This window comes from Neolamprologus multifasciatus, chromosome 12 (assembly GCF_963576455.1).
Source record: "Neolamprologus multifasciatus chromosome 12, fNeoMul1.2, whole genome shotgun sequence".
NCBI classification, from domain to species: domain Eukaryota; kingdom Metazoa; phylum Chordata; class Actinopteri; order Cichliformes; family Cichlidae; genus Neolamprologus; species Neolamprologus multifasciatus.
In genome coordinates, this window is record NC_140450.1 from 23,848,541 (window position 1) to 23,869,758 (window position 21,218).

The window sequence follows — 21,218 nt, forward strand, 5'->3', positions numbered from 1 at the left end:
ACGGGGGGGGGGGGGGGGGGGGGGGAATGGAGGACTGATTACACAAGAACTGGACTGAAAATCATTTGCAACAGGTGTTATGGAGTTATGAATCCAAATTGTAAGTTTCTGGTTCTACGGCCATCTGTAAAACATAGTGGAGGCTCTGTCATAGTTCGTGACTGCATTCCAGCCAGTTGTGTTGGAAATCTTGTTAAAATTAATACAATGATGTATTTGGAAATATGCAGACAGATTTTGATCCACCATGCACTAGCATATGGAAAGCATCTGATTGGCAGCAGCTTCATGTTTTAGCATGACACTGATGCCAAACACAGCACATTGCAGTGAACCTATTTCTGATTTTCCTAGCAAAATATAAAGAAATGAGGGCTGGATAAAGACTTTTGCACAACACTTTATGGTACCAACAAAGAACTACTGTACCCAGTCTACAACTCAGACATCGTTAAAAAGGATATAATATTTTTTGACAAACACAATTCAAACATACCTGCAGAAATATAGCAGGTGAAACACAAGAGAAACAACACAACTTCCAATCAATTTGTCAGTAGGATATCATTCCATTTATTTAGCTTATTTAATACATTTAATATGTTTAATATCTGTTCATTTCACGTGGGCTTGTTCACTTCCTGCTGCACATATGGAGAAAGATAACCATGTATGTGTTTGTGTTATTGTGAAATTTTCTCTCATTTGGTGCATTAAAACCTGCATAAACATTTAAAAACACAGTCCCTGTCACCTTATATGTAATCTAGTTTAGCTATTCTAATAATATCTAATAATATTACTGTTCCACAAAATTAACACATGAACAAAAGCTTCTTTCATTATCACTCTGTAATGTTTAATAGATTTATTTTAAAAATTGCGTACCATACATATGCAATATATTTTTTAAAAACAAATATATATTATGCTTTCCATTTGATAACAGGTTACAGTCTGTACAATCATCTTTTGTGTGTGCTAAATATACATTTTTTTTTTACAGTGAAATCATGAATGTATCTTATAAAATTGCAAAATAACTTTTAGAATAAAGATGCTTTAGTTAGGATTACAAACTCTCAGAGGTTGCATGGGCACAAATATATGTGATTTTCTGAATACTGTTATCAAAATGTGAATTTTTACCCCATAAGCTGGGAAAACACTGTAGAAGCAGTAGTAGAACAATGTAGCAAGAATAAAGTGAGCTGGGAATGTGCAGGTTAACACAGGCTTGTGAATAAAGGTTAGCTTTGGCACATTCAGAATAAATTCAGATACCTTAAAAGATCGTTCAGCCAATCGCTGTGAAGCCATCGTCTAGTCTTGACTTACAGACACAGCTCGTCTTGTACATTCAGTTTCAAAGCAAATACTTCTCTTACAGCATCAAACACATTCCATCTCTTTACTTTCAAATTTTCCGTTTAACTTTGTTTCTTATAAATGAGAAATACCATCCATTATACAATCAATAACTTGCTTAGGCGACCAATACATGCATTTTATACTTTTCAGCATTCATAGGTTGATATGTCTGAGCCCTCACTGCAATTTACTTTGAGCACCATTTACAGATTATCATGTTGTTTCCTCAAAACTGCGCCGGGTCTGTTCAGAGATCTGAAAGAAAATCTGGGGAAAATATTTGAAGGAAATATTAATATTCCATGAAAGCTAGAAAAGGTTCTCGTCTTCACTGAAACTTCAGTTGTTTGTGTCGGCACTGTGGTGATGAAAAGCTGAATGCAGTATCGTACTGTGAGGACCTCTGGAGAAACAGTGCTGTTCAGTGGGGAGAAATGCAAATTTCCTGCAGCTGCAAAGAGTCGCGGAACAATAGAATCCATTCTTTCAATCTGAAACAGTGTCATCTGCATTCATTCAATCTTCTGAAGTGATGTGCTTGAAAATATACTCATTGAATCTCTGTGCAACACACATGGAAACATGCAGGGAGGTGAGGTGAGAAATCACATCATTTCCCTTTCACATCATGAACATGCAGGCTGTACTAATCAACACTTGGGGAGTGTGGTGGATATTGGCATTATTAGTTGGCCTCTAATGACCCCTGATGGATGTGGGCAAGCAGTAAGTGAGGAAGTCAAACTGGTGCCACGTAATTCCCAGGAAAAGTCCCAAAAGCACGAGTCCGTTCTGACGTACCTAGAAAGGGGGCAGAACATATGTTGTGGTCATGAAACTGTGAATCTGTGGGATCTTCTGCTGTTTAACTGTGCCTGTTACATATGCAATACATCATTTTGTCCACTAGATGGGGCACTGCTAACAAAAAAGGATTGTCGTGTCTGCTTATGTAAATTTAACACTGTAGACATATCTGTAGTGATTCCCAGACAATCTAAATAAGGGTGACACGTCAAATGGCAAACTTGAATTAAAAGAATGTGTTTTTGTTTCCTGGTGACAAAAACTATTGTAGACGCTTGACTAGTTTGACAAGTATTACATTGTGAATACATGAATAAAGATATGCATTCAAGTTGTCGCCCAAAGCCAAAACATTCCTTTTCTTCCTTTTTTTATTCCATCCATTTTTATATAAAGCCTTGCTTCAGTGTCTTGTTTCTACAATACACAGTATGATACACTTAAAATAGCACTTATATATAAAGATATAAACCACATACCTACAAACCAGCCATCATCACATTTCTCCACCACTTGTACAATGTCTCCTTCTCTGAGCTCCAACTCATCTGAATTCTGTGGTTTGTAGTTGTAAACAGCTTTATACCTAAAATTGAGAGCAAGCAGCCTTAACCACAAAGTCACCAAAGCTGCAACACTTGTTCTGTACTGTAACAATGTGAACAAACAAAAACATCTGATGACGTACGGTTGGTGTTGCACCATCAGTGAACCGGGGCTGTTTGGTGCTTGCGTTTGCGGCAGGGAGTTGGCATGTGGTGCAGCCTGATTAGGTATTGCACCCTAGGAAAAAACAAAAAACCTCATGTCATCATTATGAAATGGCAAATAATGAATAACATTCCTGTCAGCACAAACAATAACACTGTGGGTGTGTACAATGTGTCACTTTATCAGAAAGGCAGTGAGAGCAGACCTGCGAGTGGTCAGAGTATCGGGGAGTGTTCGCTGTGGGAGCTCCCGCTCTGTGTGCTGACGTTGATGAATGAGTGGAGGGTGAAATGGTTTTAACGGTAGCACTCTGGTTAGCTGAGGGTGTCCCAGCCCAGTGATTGTTGTGGTTGGTGGGTGAAACCGGTTTGGAAGTGATGAAGTGCAAGCGATTAGCCATTTCTTTGGGCACGGGTGTCTGAGTGGGAGAGCGTGACTGTGAAGCTGGGCTGACGAGCAGTGAAGGTGAAGACGGTTTCACGGGGGAGTGGTCAGGTTTGGGGCTCAGGGAAGTGTAGGTGAAAGGGGACAGCGGTGACCGCGGGGAAGGTGAGTGCAGTGGACGTCCTGGACTCTGGGGTCCAGGAGAGACGGGTGACATGGGTCCCGGTGAGTAGTCATCCATGGAGTATTTGGTGCGGGGCATCTTGTTGACCTGAACGTAATTGGCTGGGAAGATGCCGCTGCGACTTGTTCCTGGAATCCTGCCCTCCAACCACTGATCATCAACTCGCCTGGTTATGCTGATCACCTCGCCCTAAAATAGAGAATCGAGGTTAAAAAAGTTTTAAATGGTGACATAAACAGTGAGAACTGATTCGGAAAACCTAAATGTAAATATGTTTTTGCTCTGTTTCTGCTCTAACCTTTAGTTCAAACAAGCGATGCATTATGAACCACTTACTTTACGGAAAGAAAGTTCAACAGGTAGGTCCGCATTGAAGTTAAATAGAGCCACAGCTTCCCCATACTCCAGCACCTGCAGAGTGGGAGACTTAATAGGTGTCGGTTTTTCTGTAGGAGGCAAAACCTGTGAAAGACATTGGAGTTTTTAGCCAAATTCATGCCATTATACATAATATCAGCACATCACAGAAGAAGAAGAAGTTTACCTCCACATATGTTGTGGGGAAAATACCAGCTCTTCCATGATGCTCTCCTTCAAACCAGTTGGCATCTACCTTCCTGTGGATGTAAACAATGTCGCCTTTCTGCAGTGGGAGCTCCCTGAAGGAAGAAAAAAGAGTGAGAAACACAAAAGGAACATTTCAAGTTCTGATACACCTATAACTCTACATTCAGAGAAGAAATTACAACTTTATTGTATCAGTTCCTTCTGTAACTTACTTGGGTGACTGAGCCTGGAAATCAAACTTGGCTCGTGCTGCTTTCATCTGGAGAAACAAAGTGTTTTAGGAAAAATGCAGTTGTCACATGCAAACAATCCAGCCTTCAAAATAAAATCAAAATGCAAATGTATTTATTACGGTCTTCTTTTGTAAGTAGCAATAAAGTGGTAGAAACATACCTTTTTCTCCTCTTTTTTAGGTGGGACTTCCATGGTTTCATTTGCAGGCGAAAGACGTTCTACTGTGGAGCAAAGTAGGGAAAGCAAGTGAAGTCTGATACATGCACGCCTTTGTTCCCTTGTTGTTTTTGAATGTGTTGCTGTGTAAAACCAATTATAATCATAACAGCTACATGGGGTTAAAAGGGATTTTGAATTTCCAGGAAAAACAATTGGATAGCGCTAATCTTTAATCAGGTCTTCCGGGTTTCACTTCCTACTTTTAAGGGCTTCCTCCCCACCCATCCACAGCTGTTTCTTTATGAGGAAAAAAAAACTACAAAGACTTTCCGTGGTAACTTGTTAGCTTCAGCTAACAAGTAAAATAGCAGGAGACAACGTTAGCAATGAAAGACAGCCATGAGACTAACAGCAAATATTAGATTACTCAGGGCTTTCATCAACTACATGCGGATTGATTAAATGAGCGGCCTGTTCTCTAAAAGCACATGTGTCTTTGAGTGAGAGTGGATTAACGAATGAGGAAAAGCTGATTGTTATCAACTTAAGGACAGTTTTGTAATAAATCACTATCAACGACATAGCAGAGATGCCGGGAAGGCCTTAGTGTGCATGTGTGTTGCTCCGTGTTTACCATATGTGGGCACAGAGGGTGATGATGGGCCAACAAAGTGATGGACAGGCTGCTTTGATGCTGATGAATTGCTGAAAAAGTGGAGAACATAGTGACCATGATTTAAATCTGAAAAGTTTATGTCTCTTTTCAGTTCTAATATCAAACATTTAGAAAAGGCACAAAGTTAAAGCTGGGAGTGTGTGTGTATGAGTGTGAGAGAGTGTGTGAGTTTCCTGCACATTTCCTGTATATAACTGAAAGGCTGGAAGGGCTTGCAGACTCCTTGACTTGAAAATCTGCTTCCAGTGAAGTATGAGGCTTTAGTTGTCTTTACAGCCCCGATACACCATTCATTAATCACAATCCTGAGTGTTTGCATTTGAGTTTGCGTTTGGGTTGGGAAGGAATCCGAAACCCGAAAGATTCCAGCTTGGATTCCTCATGAGCTGATTTGCATATGCAGACAGCACAGTTCTTGTATCTTAGTGGTTGCAGCTGGACTCGCACAGCTAAACAAAGTGTCCAGATAACAGGAAGCAGTGAGGAGCTGACAGAGTTTCCCTGCTGTGTGTTTTAAATTTCCTATGTCCTAAGCCAAATCCCCTGAGACTGAAAAAGTTCACAACCAATGAACTCAACTTAGTAAACAACAGAGAGAATTCTCCAAGAATGCATTACACACACGGGAAGAAATGTGGAATGTCGTCAGCTGTTTAAGCTAAATACTGTACTTGGACTTGTTCAATTAACAGAAAGTCACCTGAAAAACTAGCAGGTTCCATGCAAAGTATTAATGGTTTTTCTGTCAAATCACAGTGCTGGTTTTCTTAATACAGCAGGAAGAAAGGAGCTGTTACTACTAAGAGATGACGCAATATTAAAGTGGATTAAGAGGCAGGGAGTTGCTCTCAGAGGAGGTCTGTTATGTAGGGACCCTGGATTTTCTATTAACCTGTCCTGCATATGCCACTATGATACAATGTGCACAGGAGATGAAAATCACTTTGAAAACGTTTAAACATTGCCACAAAATAAGAATTCCTCAAACAACATGAAATGCATACAGACAGAGGTAGAAATGATCTAAATTACTTAAAAACTACGGTTAATAATACGTGGTTATGCCAGTTAATATGGGTACATATAAAGTAAGGAAAAATAGAATCGCTCGTAAGAAAGCAAAAAAAGATATAATTTAAATCCAGCTGCATATCATACAGAGTAATCATTATTACATCCCTTATTCTGTCTACATATTATAAGTGTAACAATGTCAGTGACTGACCTGTAACTAGTAGCGCCACTCTTTGGAGCAGTTACTGGATCCCTCCCTCTAGCCTCCTGCAAGCAGAGTGAACAGTAAACACAGTTATTTTCCCCTGAAGCCTTCTGTATCTCACAGCTCAGAGGAAATCTCACAACAACTCAGACAAAGTCGAGGTGCTGACCACTCCCAAAGGAGCAAGAAATCCCCTGGGTCCTATCCTCCTCAGGCTACAAGCAACACCTCTCATGATCTGTCTGAGCCGCCTGTGATTTCAGTTAAATTGCAGACTATGAGGCTGATTCAATCACACAGGAATCAGGAAAAAGCATGACAATTTTTGGCTGTGATACAGCAAGGAGAGTTCAGAAGAAAATAATCAAAGAGCACTGAAGAATTTGATTTTGTAATTCTTTTTCAGCAGGCAGGTCTACATTCGCTGTGGAGGAACTTGCAAGCAGGCGATTTACAAAGCAGACTGATCCGAATGCAAAGGCAGACAGGCAGACTATATCATCCAGGTCGCATAGGAAAACATGTCAGATAAGGAAGCAGAGGGATCTCACTGGCGCACAGCCTTCATTGGAAGTGTAGGGAAGTGGCAATTCTACTAAATTGGTGGTGGCGGGGGGTGGGATGCTTCAGCAGAGAGAGTCAGGAGGGGGGCTCAGTACCTCACCCCAGCCTCGATGCTGCTTCTTCTGGGAAAGTCTCCGCTCCAGGCCTTGAATATCCGAGTCCAGCTCAGCCTCAAATCGACTCAGCTCAGACACCAGACTGGCCTGAGTCCGAACAGTTGTGGAGGTGGAATAGCAGGATTAAAACACTAATACAGTGTCTGAAGTTTGGAGCTTATGATGTCCCCTGTTACGCATTTTAAACAGATGACATCTTAGAACAGAGAAATAAATACTGTAAAAAAAGCTCACCTCTATTGAAGGAGACTTGGGTTTCTCTTGTAGCTTCTGTGCATATAGATGTGTCTATGGACAAAAAAACAAAAAAGAAAACAATTGAAATGAAATGATATTAATGAATAGAGCCTTACTGATACTGGAATACCAATATTGATATTTGGTGATTTAAAAATCCAATATCAGTTATTTTTTTTCTGTCACACACCCCAAGCATAAACAGATTTCCCTATAATATGTATTTATTTATTTAGTCGTTCTGCTCTGCCAGGATCAGCTTGTCGGTGTTTGTGCTGTTAGAACAAGTAGGAGCGCCCTCCAGTGGACAAACTATGCAACATCAACACTTATAACGTGGCTGACGGGCGTTTCACCCAGCATTTCTTTACTTTTTAAATGTTAATTTACAGGCTGTTATAAATGCCAACACCAATAAACTGACAAACTGCTAATATCAGCTGATAATATTGGCCCCAGATAAATCGATTGGGCTCTAGCTATAGGCAACCCATGTAATTCCCAGAGATACCTCAGTTCTGTGGTTGCTTATTTGTAAAATATTTCACTAATTTATAATGTTCTTTATTGGATTATGAGGCCCAGGTTGTGTACACTCTAACATTTGTGGCTTCTTCAGAAATAGGCTGGCTGCCAAGAGATATAAATCTGCATTTTTGGTTTAACTAGCACAGAAATTCCTCTTTTAATGCCTCTTTGCCTTCATCCCTGATTCTATGAAACATTACTTTAAAAGGCTGGTATGAAACACAGACTAATGCTCTATTTTTTGTAGCACCTTGGCTTAATATGTCCTTCTGAATGCCAAGTCCTTCCCTCCTTTTGGGGGGGGGGGTCATCCTCACTACAGTCACAAACTGTAATGTCACTGTGAAGCAGCACAACACCTGATATGGTCTGTGAGCTGGTTTTGTAAATACTATCCAGGGGATTCAACATTGGCCAGTGTCATAAAGAGGAAATGAAATAAGTCTCCATGCTGTGAGCCATTATACACCACAAGAGGTTAGGACCATAATACGCATCACAAGACCCCACAGCTCCGGTGGGGGAGTGGAAACAAAGATTTCTTTTCTTCACAAGTGTAGACACAAGGCACAATATGCACCAGATCTGGGACATTGTTGCAAGACGCATTCAAAATAGAAACTCTAAAGAGACACCGGTCTAGTACTCACTGCACACTCAGTTACAATGGCTCTTAGTTCAGAGCGTCAGCCTCAGCAGCCTGTAAATCACTGACTTAAGGTGTAAAACCCCTCAAGGCTCAACATAAATACATAGGTAGTGTCTTTTTTTGACTGAAAAGATAGATGAATGAATGCTGGGAGCCTACTGGATCCTCTGAATAAAAGGAGTGAGTACATCTGGTGGTAAGTGGTAGGTACCGTACACTGACCACACTCTCGAGTTATTAAACACCTCGCGTGAGAAGATGGAATACAAAGACTTAGACTGTAATCCTTACAGAAAAGGTAACCAACCTCTTCTTGAGCTCCGCACTGGGAAAACAGTGCAAGACTGTAGAAAGAATGCGATGCACAAGAACAAACAACAACCTGGAGCTTAGAGAATCATGAAGGAACATTTTTAATGCAGGAATCAGAGCCTGCTTTTAAACTATGAGAGCATGTGAGTTTGTACCTGACTGTGGCTTTCTGAGGTGGTGCTCTTTCCAGGCTCAAAGTCGAATATGCTCTTTGGTTGAGCGTGCTGCTTTCCTGGGTCTGACAGTCTATCTACATCCTCGCTCCTGAAATATAACACCCACACCCACACACACACAGACACACACCATGGGCAGCAGTTTAATGTTGACTTCATTGTAAGTGCCTGTAACAACAAATCCAAACTTGTCCGTCCCGCACATTTTTTCCCATACGCTCTTGGCTTTGTAGTTTTTGATGGTACAGCTATTCACATAAGACATCAGCAGCAGTCTGTATCTCATGTGAAAATTGCTGTAAATGAGTATTAATTAATTAAGATATAAACAAACACTAATTTATAAATAAGTATATGGAACTTAGATGTGCTTCATGCAATAAAAATATGTTAAAACTGATCTGATCTAAAACTTTAACCTGTTATAGATCTGGATGTGGTGCAGAAGCACAGTAACATTAATCTCAATCATAAGTTCAAAATGAGAATTTGACTTTTTTTTTAATACACATTTTTTCAATTTCCTGTCAGCATAATGTGAAGCCCCTCTATGGAAGCTCTTTTCTGCCACTTAAAACCTTTTTTTTTTTTTTTTTTTTGCTATTCATAAGTCTCAAAAATTTGAAAGGTTTTTCATCTCTATAGCTAATTTCTTTCCAACTTCATAGGTAGGAATGAGCACTCATAGTGGATTGCCTGCTTTCAGAAAAAGGTGGATGGCAATAAGCCATCTACTGCTCATCATTACTCGGACGGTTTGAGTCAGTTTACTTGACCTCTTGACCTGTTTGCAGTGTTTGTGTTTTAAGTGGACACATCTGGCATAATGTGACTTTCTGTGTGGCTAATCGTAGCAATGTTGAGTTCTGGAAATGAGTGCATTTCTAGTATTATTGTATTTAATTGTTAACACTAATCAGCAAGCACCTGTGTTGGATATCCTGCTGTCGACCCTCTTCTGTCTAAGTTCATACTCTTAGGTCTAAAACATCCATCTTACACTGAATATAAAAGCTTGATTAAATTTCTCAAAGTTGCAAACGTTTCTTATTCTCAGTGCTCCTGTCTTTTTTCATGTTGGGATATGAAAAGTCATCCCGTGACCACAAAGGAGTTATCTCAAATCTCACCAGTCTGGTAGAGCTCCATGAGGTGTTAGTCTGAAGAGGTTGTCTGCTTCATTACTTTCTTCTGTGTTGGCAGACAACTGCATCCCTGCAGATCAGTGCACATCGGCCTTAAGTAAAAACTGATTACATAACCGAACAAGTCAACAATGTGGAATTTGGGGAATTTCCTTACTTTCAGCTGACCACTTCTCTGAAGGCTCCAGCTCAGGCTCTGGTGAACAAGGAAATTATTTCTTAGACTAAATGATTAGGAATTTCACACCAACATATTTCTTTTATGTGCTTGTTTAAGAATTACTTGCAGCTCACTTGCAGTGTTTTGTTGTTCTTTACTCATTTAAGACTTATAAGTAAATGTATCACACATAAAAAGTAGATCTCATTTAAATTAAAGCAACTAAACATTGTACTAGTGTACTAAAGAGTCCATTATGTGCTATATATGTTCTGTACATAAAGCTTTAATCTACACAAGCAGCTGTCCAATTATAGAAGTGGAAGGCTTTAATAGAAAAGGGTCAGTAAGCATAAAGTAAAGGATGCAGATGTTCCAGTGTTTTCATTCTTAAACTATATCTCAGGCGTTGAGATAAGGACTCAGTGGTTTCATTTCTAATACTGTTAGATAAAGCAAAGCACCTGCTTGTCTAAACCAAAATACTCGCAAGGATCCACTCGAGTGCTGTGAGGGAACTTTTTACTGTGCGCACAGGGAATGTTTTTCTATTATGAAACCTCTAATAGACTGCAAATAACCAGCCTGATCTAGGAGGGGCTGAGATAAGAAGCTGGATTATTGTCAAAGCTAATAAACAGAACAGACATAAGACCTTAGGGCTCTTTCATCATGCCTTTTTCTGCCCCCGCAGTAATCTGTTTGCTGGATCACCTCAGCAGTACCTGACACGGACACCGAGAGGAATTCACACTGGAGCTGGGTATGTGAGGGAGAGGGGGGGAGTGTCCTTACCTTCTGGCTTCTTGTGAATCTGCCTGAACATGCTCTTGTACCAGTCTTTGGGTTTGTTCACACTCTGGTATTGAAAGAAAGAGGAGGAACAGAAAGTCAAAGGATTTGGCTCAAAACAACAACACTTCTTATGTAACTAGCATTGTAGAATTAAAGCAGTGCTAGCTCTGGCTTACTGATCTTGAAGCAATGGGCATCCCAGTCTCATCCACTGGGCCAATTCCTGAGAACTTGATGAGCCTTTCCTCCCTGGTAGGGCCCGTGCTGCGTGGTAACGTGGCAGAGCCCCGAAGGCCGTTGGACAGTCCGCCTAAGTTGTCACAGTAACAACATTTCCTTTATTGTGCTGTTTCACTTAATTACACAGGAATTTGTCTGCTTATAAATCCTCCTACATCATATGAAACCCATAGATCAAGTTAAGGGTATTACACACCGGCTGATTTTTCAACCAAATGTAACATTTTATTCTTCACCTGCTTTCATTTATTACCCTATAAATCACAGTGACTTGATTCATCTTTGTTTTCAGCACATGTGGTAACTCTTTTTCTTGTTATTCACATTTTAAATCCTTCCAGGTTACAAATTCTTCCCTTTTCAAACTACAACTTCTTTACTTTAATTTTGTAATCTTACTATTTGACTGCGAGGGTCCATAGTATGATCCAAAGCTGAGAGTTGCTGGGCTCCCCCCATTCAGTTCTGACACCTTGAAAAGGACAGAGATGTAGAAATCAGCCCTGTGCCAAACATCAGAGTGTTATGTAGCTCAAACCTGCAGCATATATAGCGTGCGATGCTTTGTTTTTCCACAAGGAGGAGCACTTGCATCCTGAATACCGCTTGCTTAGCCTCAGCATTGTTAGATACCTTCATTTCTCCAGATGGCAGCCTTGCAGAATGGAAGGGGCTCAGGGGAGGAGTGGGTAGTCCAGGAGAGATGATCACTTTGAGGGTCAGATCCGGAGAAGTTATTAGTTGCTGATCTGAAGAAACTCCAGGTTTCCCGGAGTAGATTATCCGGGTGCCATCTGGATCAGCAACCACTTCCACGCTTTGCTAAAACAGAGAGGAAATGAAAAATATGGATGAACGAAAACAGTGTGTGAACTTTGCTCCTGTCATGTTCTCCTATTGATGCTGAGTAAACAGCACTCTCTTATATAAGGTCATGTGAACTTGTTGGCGGTCAAGCTATTCTCTAGAGAATAACTGGCCTGAGCAGAAGAGCTTCTGATGAAAAGACCCCAAATTTATTTAAAGCACCAGCAGCGGAAAAGTCGTATTGCACCCACTTTGTCGTCTCTTTTGCTCCAGCTGCAGAAAGGCAGCACTGAAACAGGAGAGGGTCATTATGAGCCCATTAACTCCCCATTCACCAGGTCTCCCTGTTCTTGAGCCGGGGGTGGAGTCAGGGCAGAGAGGTTGGGAAGGGGTCAAGGATGTCAACCAAAACTCCAGCAGTGGTAGCAATTGTCTTACGGTCTCCATAGTGATACCCCAGACCATGCTGGATCCTCTGTTCCAACCCTGTTTATCAGGTGCTTTGGTCCTTCATCCTAGGGGTCATGGGAAATCCCCTTTGCCTCATGGTTGAACTCTTATCTGCACCAATGGCATGGCGACTGTGACACTACACTGGACTGATCTGCGTCACACTAATGCGTGTTTCTCCTGCCTGTTCATATTTGCTTATTCAAGACAGCTGCATTTGCTAAACAGTTGAAAATGTTAATATTTAGCATAGCTGCAATTGACTTTACCTGCGACTGCATTAGATCTGTTGTGGTTCTTGTGTGACAGATATCAAGTTCTTGTGCACGGCATCAAAAGCATCTGCAGAGACACAAATTCATAAAAAAATCAATAAGAAAGTAAAGCTTTAAAATTCTATGGAGTACAAAGTATAGTAATTGTATCCGGATTAAAATGGAATAAAAGGAGAAAATAGCATAACACAGGAATACTTAAAGTACAAGTACATTAAACCTGTACTTTAGTAAAGTATTTCATAAATTGTGTTCCTACTTATCCTATCCATGCTCTCAACTCATCCTTGTGTTGTACGAGTAACAGTATTCTTATCCAATGACAAATGCCCCCTCCTGACACGCCCCTAACAGCACCTATCCAGCTGCCTTCTTTTATTCAAATGTGACTTTTAATGTTTCTGTGTAAGGTAAAGTGTTAAATAATAAGTAACGTTAAGTTCTGATTCATCTTCACAGAAATGGCTCATGCCAAAAATTGTGATTTCTTTCTTTTAAAAACTAACTTTGAAATAGATTTTGTTTTCATATCCTTCATGGATCATATTTCTGTTTTTGCTAGAAGTGTCCCATCAGTGTATCTGTGAGAATCCATAGATCGAAGGATATTATTGTTTACTTTTTTATTTCAGATGATGTCCCCCAATTATCTCCTTGTTGGTCATGTCTTGTGTGGTGTAGCACAAAGCTCCCCAGTCATAGGTTCATATTTTACATCTAGGCAGACTGTGCAGCTGTTCCATTATCCCATCCCACTAGCTTTCCAAAAAGGGAAAATGAACGTCACCCAATTTTCCCACTACTAAGGAAAAACCCACCCAAACACAATGAGTGTGACTCACACGTCTGCCTCACTCTTCCCAGTGTCGTAATAAGCTGGACTTGAAGCAGTTAGATGATGGGAAAGAGCCAGCTACTGAAAGCAGACACCAGTTTCAAATCAGCTGCACCTCAGACTAACAGATTGTGCCCGCTGATTCAACATCAGAGGCAGGCTGAGAATAAGAGGAAGGCTATTTCTGCTCCTGAATGACACAGACTCCTATAGAGATTAAATGGTCCGCATCATGTACGTATGCATAGCACACCTTCTCTTCAGCACTAAATTCCTGAAACCCAAACTATTACAAAGGCAGTTTGAAAACACCCCCCTACACCCATGAAAACACAGAAAATAGTAGTAACTTTTGAAGGAAGCAATAAGGCTAATTTAAGGATAGTTTGCAGTCCAAAGCTACGTCTTTGAAGCATGCCAAGAAAGTCGTGACCAAGCACAAACCAGGCTACTACAGGCTGAAAGCTGCCCAGCACAATTTGCACTAATGAGTTTTCCATGTGGCGTTTGCAGCTGAACATTAGTCTATAATCATTGTGGTAAAGACCAAGAAATATAAGCACTCTGCGTCTCTGTGCACAAGGGAAAGAGACAGCACAGAGTCCGTGCTCTGATATAGCAAATGTTCCAGTTTCCAGACAACAATGTCACTCATCTGAGTCATCATCCCCCAATTACCCCAGTTACATAACACAAAATAGATGGGAACCGGAGGATTGTGCCTTCAACAATACCATTAATGCTCAAGCATGACTGATGACCTATCATTGCCCAAAGCAATCACAACAAAATTATTATCCATCCTACGGCAGGAAACACTGCAAACAAGCTCCGTGCATGAAGTCTCATTTACAGCGTGTTTGACACGCTGCTCTGTGTTTACATCTGGTCTCCCTGGCTCTATAAAGCCTCTCACTGTAAGGGGCTGTGCCACTGATAAATAATAGATGAGTAATTTTCAGCAGAACTTGGGAAGAGGTTTTCCTGTCACTGCTGCCATTTCAGTTTCCGCATAAAGTAGTCAGTGACAGCTGCATTTTGTCATATGTCTTTGTAGTCTCCTTAAGACAGCTCAGCATTATCTCTTATTTCTAGCCTCAAAATATCTGCAAACATCAAAGAATTCCCCAAAGACGTTACACTCTTACAGTTGTAACTCATTTTAAAGAGTACTTGTTGTTGCCAAATTCTCAAATAATTGGGCCAGTGTAGCTACTTTTGGCTGCTTCCTTATTACACTTAAATGGCCAGTATAACACAAATATGGAATATTCTGAACTGAATCAAGCAGTGCTATACTAGTAGAGACCTACTAGTATAGTAGGGGCATAATAAGGTCTCCCTCTGTTCAGAAGCCTAAGAGCTAAAATATCCTACTTCAGCGAAGTAGCTTCCTGATGAGTAAGCTCATGTCATAATAGTGACTCTCATTCCTCTGGAGAGCAAAATCCAACCCAGAAATTCTTCAGCACTGCATGCATTCCCTGTTTGACAGCACCAAACACAATCCTACCTAATAAGGAAAACTCTGAGTTGATATGTAGCAAGAAAACCGCTGTTCAGATGTCTGGCTGTTCTTACATTTAATCTGAACGCCCAGTTCATTCTTATGTAATTACTGAGACACAACATAGGAGGCTGCTACAAGCTTTCAAAGGCAGACCTGTGATGCTGTCATGGTGAAATTGCATCAGTGCCATAGCAGACGTATTGACAAGTAAAGCTCCCTGCTAGGTGAGAGGTCCTTTATCACCCCTAGATCGGGTTGGGGGTGGAAGAAAAACAGAGCCATAAAAGGCCCATGTGCACTTGAGATGAAAGGAGGATGCCCCGCTCTAGACATGATTTCACAACACCAGAATTTTATGCTTCCAGCTTGCTGAAAATACTTCTTATTTTCTCTTGCTTTCCATTCAGTAAAGAAGAGGATAACTGAGGACAGGCTGAATTAGAATCGGGGGATTTTCATATGAAATTCTCTGAATCTATCCCAAGGACACTCATCCGGTGTCTCAAAGAATTGAGCCAAATATTCGATTGAAAAAACTGACGTTGACTTAGTTATCAGCTCTATCAAATTAAACATTTGTGTCACATTTAACTTTAAAAAGTGACTTTAGTGAAGCTGTAAGATTACTTCTCCTTTTAGTCCAAAGGGAGTTGATGACAAACCAAGCTATTATCAGAAGTTGTTGAGGCAGAGCAGAACCAGTCAGCAGCTATGAGGTCACTGAACTTCACCACACCCCTGTGATTCCTCTGAGTCACAAAAGGAGGTTTCCACAGCTGTTAATAACATTTCTAATATAGTAGCAGTTTTGCAGACTACAAAAAAATGTCAAATGTTTGTAAAGATAAACCCATTTCACAGATCACACAGCTCTCACTCATGACACCAGCTGATGGCAAGAAGTCAACCTTTTCCTAAATCTCTCTATCTTCCATAGAGAGCTGCAGCCAGGTCTTTTTGCGAACACCCTGACCTATGATGACCTCCATCTCCACTGCACAAAGAGAGAGCACGTCCTATATTGTTCTCAGTGGGAGCAAGTCTGTCAAGGTGGCCGCACATACTCTGATGAAAAACTGCAGCAGTGCTGACCCATGAACTTGTGCGATTGCTACTGGGAAAGTCGTGATTTGATGGTTGTTTTGTTTTTTTGCAAATTAGGAAAGATGGTCTTTAAAAAAAGCAAAACAGTCCCATGTGAATTGATCACCATTTATGAGCCCCCAAGTCTTTTGTGCAGCACGGTAAGCAGAAGCAAAAGAGTTAATCATTTACTCCTTAAGAGTGAACTGCTGCAAAGAGTGTGATTAAAAGTTCTAAAAGCTGTGTAAGAAAGCCGGCTACAACGTGTTGACTTAAACACTCTTAGAATGCCATAAAATCCTTAAAATGTGCAAAAAGATTCTAATCATGTATAGGAGTGTGGATATTGTTTTAACATGCTCTGAAGGGTAAAGTCTTATCACCTCATCTGCACGTACACAGTGTTACTGCTGCCCAGTAAGTTACATAAGAGCGCCGTAAAAACCAACAGAATCCTGCCTTAAAAAGTGGTGAGATGGTAATTACAAGCACATTTGTCGAGTAAATAAAACAGACTTTTATTTCCAAACACATAAAGTGAGTCACTCTGCAGCTATGCGAGAGGTCAGCTCTGCGAGGTCGATGGCACAACATTGCTTCCCGTGTGCAGCATCGCAGATGTGCCGACGCAGCCCATACAAGGTCCTGCGGCCGCAAGTTTATGATATGCAGTTATTGAGGGGATACACAGATTTATCAGGAGGGAAGTATTTCACCTCCTTGTATGGTGCTCCTCCAGTCTGAGCAGCAGGAGGAGTCTCTGTACTTAAACTCAATGGAGAGGCGATGCGTTCCCAGGAGAAGCCCAAAGGCAGTAAATCACAGCCAGAGTAGGTTCCGTTTTATCAGATTTGCTCTTACAAAAAAAAAGCATGCTTCACATCATTTAAAGTGATTCCTTATTTGAGCTTGTGTTCGATACACCAGACAAAGCATGAGAAAATACAAAGCTCAGAGCAGAGTAACTGCAGAAAAATGTCACAAATCCTCATGCCTGTCATCTTGCATCTTCAAAGCTGAGTGCAGCCAGTGGTTATGAGTGCTGGCAGCTAGACCCTCAGTAATATTACAAAGGGAGTCAAAGCCAACTGTGGAAATTACCCCGACAGTGATGCCTGGACGGTCCTGGAGCCATTAGGCCTGATATCTGCTGCAAGATGGGAAAGTAATCCTGACAGAACTAATTATTTCCTCTCAGCTCACCTGACATTTGCCAGTGTACACTTACCCACTGGGCAAAGCAACAAGGGATGACATGTTGGGAAACACTATCCCCAATGTCAGGTCGCTCTCTCTCTGCTATACTCACAGCCAGAGCTCTCTCTTACTCTCACTCTCTCCCTCAGTGCTCCAGCTGTGACTCCAGCTGCTCTCATCTCCACTTGCTCAGATGCAAGTGGAGCCCACTCCTGTTGTCCGTATCAACACTAACTACATGAGTTAACATGCTTTAAGACACCGTAAACCTCAGCATTAATCCTGTAGAGCAGCATGTAATCCCTGAGCAGTCAGACAGGTTACTCAACCTTAAACAAAACATTTTTTAAAACTTACACATGTTTCCAGACAGCCACAATGCTTAAGGTCAATCCCTGCATTTGGTTTTCATATATTTGTGCTCCCATTTGGTGTACTTACCCACTCACACCTCTTTCTGTCTGCATGAGCTGTACATGAAAACCACACTTGCAGACCTTCCCTCCACTTTCTCTGACTCATGAAACTAGCCAGGACACACAATCGCTCTCTCTCGACCTCTCTTTTCCAGTCCTCTCTCTCCCTGCCTCCACGGAAGACTTCTCCGGTTGACAGGCATTGCCATAGCAACCCATTTTGACCCCCCCATATTCAAAAAGTGCCCCCCTCGTACTTGACTTGTCAGTTTGGGGCACCTCCTTCAGTGAAGCAGCTCTATTGTTGTCATATGGTGATATTTCACAGCACAGGGTTAACCAAAGGAGAACCAAAATAGTTCATCACCTCCACCTCCCAGACACTACCCAGTGACTCCATCATGTCCCCTCCTAACTTTATCTATCCCATGGCTTCCTCTCCTTTTGTGTGTCTGTGTGTGTGTGTCTTACGTGAATGTGTGTGTGTACACAGTCCAGGTCTTTGGCTAGCCAAAGGCATGAAGGGAGAATAAGAGCTCTTTCTGTTCCTGTAGCTCTGGAAGTGTTTCAGAGTCATTACTCTACGCCACATAGGCAACCACTGACAGCACAAGTCCTGCTGACTTTTCTCCCATGATCGCACACAATAGCGATACTTTATTGGATGTGAAGATAAAAATGAAACGACAAGAGACTGAAATATGTTTTGCCCTTTTAAAGGCAAATTAGAAGGTGATCAGTCAAACAGGAACAAACACATTCTTAAATCCCGCTGTCTTTCACACCCACACACACACATAAACACACAGTTCTTGCCCAAATGAAACCAGGATTTCCAGTTTGCTCACAGTTCTTGCCAAAAAAGACAAACGGTGTAAAACCTGAAATCCAATGTGCTGACAGGCTTGCTTTGGCACATATTATACAGCAGGAAGACTGATTTACAATGTCCGTGTTGCAGGTGAGTGATCTGATCACCTGCTGACAGATGCAATCCCTCCTTTTACATCCATGTTTTATTCCAGCAATAAACTGAAAACCAGCAAGACAAAGAAGCGAAATTTATCAGGGCCTACCCAACGGTCTGTCCATTTGTTTAAAAGTGTATGTTTTTGTGCATGTGCTCGCCAGTTTCAACTTGAAATCGAAGCACTCAGCTCTTTCAATAATTCAGCGGTCTGGCTTGGTACACCAAAGCTCGGTGCAGATATCCACTTACTGAGCTTGTATGCTTCACAGGGTTGTTTTCGCCAACCAGTTGAGCTGCTGAACCTAAACGGACAGTGCAGGGCGATCTAGAGGAGCCTTCCTTCATAATCTGTGTCCTGCTGGCACAGACTTTAACCCTGCTGTGACCAAATCTGGTACTTTGTCACTCTGCCCCTAAACGAGGTAATCACGCAAGAGGCAATAGCAGGTTTGGCGCGGTGGTGCTCAGCACGTCTCTGAGTTAAAATCCTTGCTCAGTTTGTCTTACTCTCTTATTGCCAAGCAAACATGAAGGTTTACTCATTGTCAGCTCCATGTTTTTGTTTTTGTTTGTTGTTTTATTTTATTTTTTTAACCAGATAATCACCATAGGAAGGAACACAGATGATCTTGTACTTCAGCCCTTCATTGTTACTGATGGATTCAAGCAGACCTTTACCACACAAGCTAATTAAAACAATGACAGCTAAAGATCTCAGGAGGTTAATCATCTAAAAACCTTAAAATACTTGGTGGCTACGGCCCAAGCCTTTTTTTTTTAAAGCATCAGCTTCTCTGTCCTCTGAGGAGACAGGAGACAGCAGATACTGTTGTAATCAAATGAAAGATGCTTAGAAAAACATTGCCACCATGATAGACAACTGATAAGGGACGATGGCCATACAACAGGTTAAGCGCTGAGGTAGCCCATGTGGAATGTCACTGAGAACAAACAAAAATGCAGTTTATTTTAGCAGTAAACAACATTTTTTTCTGAGCTGTACATGTCCCAGGACTCTGGATCACACTCTAAACATGTCTTGTATAGAAATAAATCCTTGCAGGTCTTAATGCCTGTTTCCAAAAGAGTGATAGAGTGCACTTCAAGCATGAAAACACTGAAATATCCACACATGTAAAGCCACCATAGGAGTTGGTGTGTGGATAAAGGTCAGATGATAACCATCTTTTGAACCACAGACAGCTGCTTAAGGTCACTTAAACACATTGTGAAAATAAACCCACAGCAGTAACAGACCAGTGAAAAAAAATAATGCCTTATGTTGTTTGTCAGTACCAGTGATGAACTGAGTAGTGACGAGAAGAAGCAAATATCACATCTGCGCTAGAGTCTCAAATGAAAATTGAAGTCAAAACTGACAGAGGCTAAAAAAAAACTTAAGTCTTCTTTCTGAGCGCTTAAATCCTTGTAGCTCTAACCTTTGCGCTCGTCACTGTGAGATGCCAAGGCACAAGTTGTACAGTACTTACAGGCTGTAGAGTGCAGGCTGAGCGGTGAAGTCTCTGCAGCACACAAGGAGAGAGAGGAAGTGAATGAAAAAGAAGGAGGGCACTACTGCTGCTGCTCTTTCTCTCAAACTCTCCCTCCCTCTTTCTCTTTGTAAAGCCAACAGGGTGTCTTTTATCTTCTGTGAATGATTCAGCCTGAGTCTGAATGTTTGACTGGGTGTCCATAGGCGTGCGCATGTAATATGTGTGTGTGTGCATGTTTCTTGTGTTTGTGTGAGCATGCTCTTTAACGCTCATCAGGGGAAAAGGGGCTTGGTAATAGTTTCCATCTACAGCTGGAAATAATAGAAATTCCCATACAGGCGCAGCAGAACCACCTTCCGGTGTTTGACAGCACATGCCAAGAAAGAGGATTTCTATAGCAATCTCAATAAATAGGCCTTAGTGTTATAATGGCGTTGGTCTATTCACTGTCTTAAGCCTTTAGTGTGTGTCACATTCATATCAATCTAAAAAAGGGAAAAAGGACAGTCTTTAGCACTTTCTATGACATCCAGATAGCAGATAGGATCCAGGAAAGTGTATTTCTTTTTTTCTTTCACATGAACTCATACCTGCTAACAACCCCAAATATGCAAACACTTGCCCCAGACTAGGACACAAAGACTAATCCCAAAATAAGTGTCAGTTTTTCCATCCTCGGTATCAGGCTCTATGCAGCCACCCAGTATGAGAAAACCTTTGTATTCAAGCTGTATTCTTGTAAAATCCACAGTGTAATCATGAAGACTGACTGCATTTCTGGACAAATGTTAAGCTTCTGTTAAGTTCTTGAGGGTTTTATCTGTTAGATTCTTTCACCCTGAGTCCAGAAGCAGCCCTGCCGTCCAAGATAAATATTTAACAGTCTGGCTGTGAGACCAGGAATCAAAGGTCGCACCTCTGTGAGTCTGCCCTTGTGTTAGAGAAAAA

At 41.3% G+C, this 21,218-nt stretch overlaps 1 protein-coding gene across 6 annotated transcripts; it reads right to left on the bottom strand.

Annotated features, from left to right (window-relative positions):
- Positions 1–834: 834 nt before the first annotated feature.
- sorbs3 (sorbin and SH3 domain containing 3) lies at positions 835–20,426 on the bottom strand. Of its 6 annotated transcripts, none has more exons than XM_085180377.1 (21): positions 20,268–20,426; positions 12,761–12,833; positions 11,868–12,056; positions 11,634–11,706; positions 11,171–11,304; positions 10,995–11,058; positions 10,197–10,235; positions 10,025–10,109; positions 8,874–8,982; positions 7,227–7,280; positions 6,972–7,079; positions 6,319–6,374; positions 5,052–5,122; positions 4,418–4,476; positions 4,237–4,283; positions 4,002–4,116; positions 3,794–3,919; positions 3,095–3,646; positions 2,867–2,961; positions 2,658–2,764; positions 835–2,172 (listed from the first exon to the last, which is right to left on the bottom strand). In XM_085180377.1, the coding sequence occupies exons 2-21, from the start codon at positions 12,770–12,772 to the stop codon at positions 2,111–2,113; spliced, it is 2,157 nt and encodes a 718-aa protein (XP_085036503.1). In that variant the 5' UTR covers positions 12,773–12,833; positions 20,268–20,426; the 3' UTR covers positions 835–2,110. The 6 variants fall into 6 exon arrangements, with proteins under 6 accessions (XP_085036503.1, XP_085036504.1, XP_085036501.1 ...); XM_085180378.1 differs by having other exon boundaries at positions 835–1,638; positions 4,418–4,479; positions 20,268–20,425; XM_085180375.1 differs by having other exon boundaries at positions 4,418–4,479; positions 20,268–20,423.
- Between the last annotated feature and the right edge of the window lie 792 nt (positions 20,427–21,218).

Bases quoted from the DNA above. Each gene is read 5' to 3' on its own strand.
- sorbs3 (XM_085180375.1), bottom strand. The intron at 4,480-5,051 runs GTAAACACGGAG...TTTGCTCCACAG, and splicing joins ACCCTCTGTGCCCACATATG to TAGAACGTCTTTCGCCTGCA. The intron at 3,920-4,001 runs GTAAACTTCTTC...TGTCTTTCACAG, and splicing joins TCCCCACAACATATGTGGAG to GTTTTGCCTCCTACAGAAAA.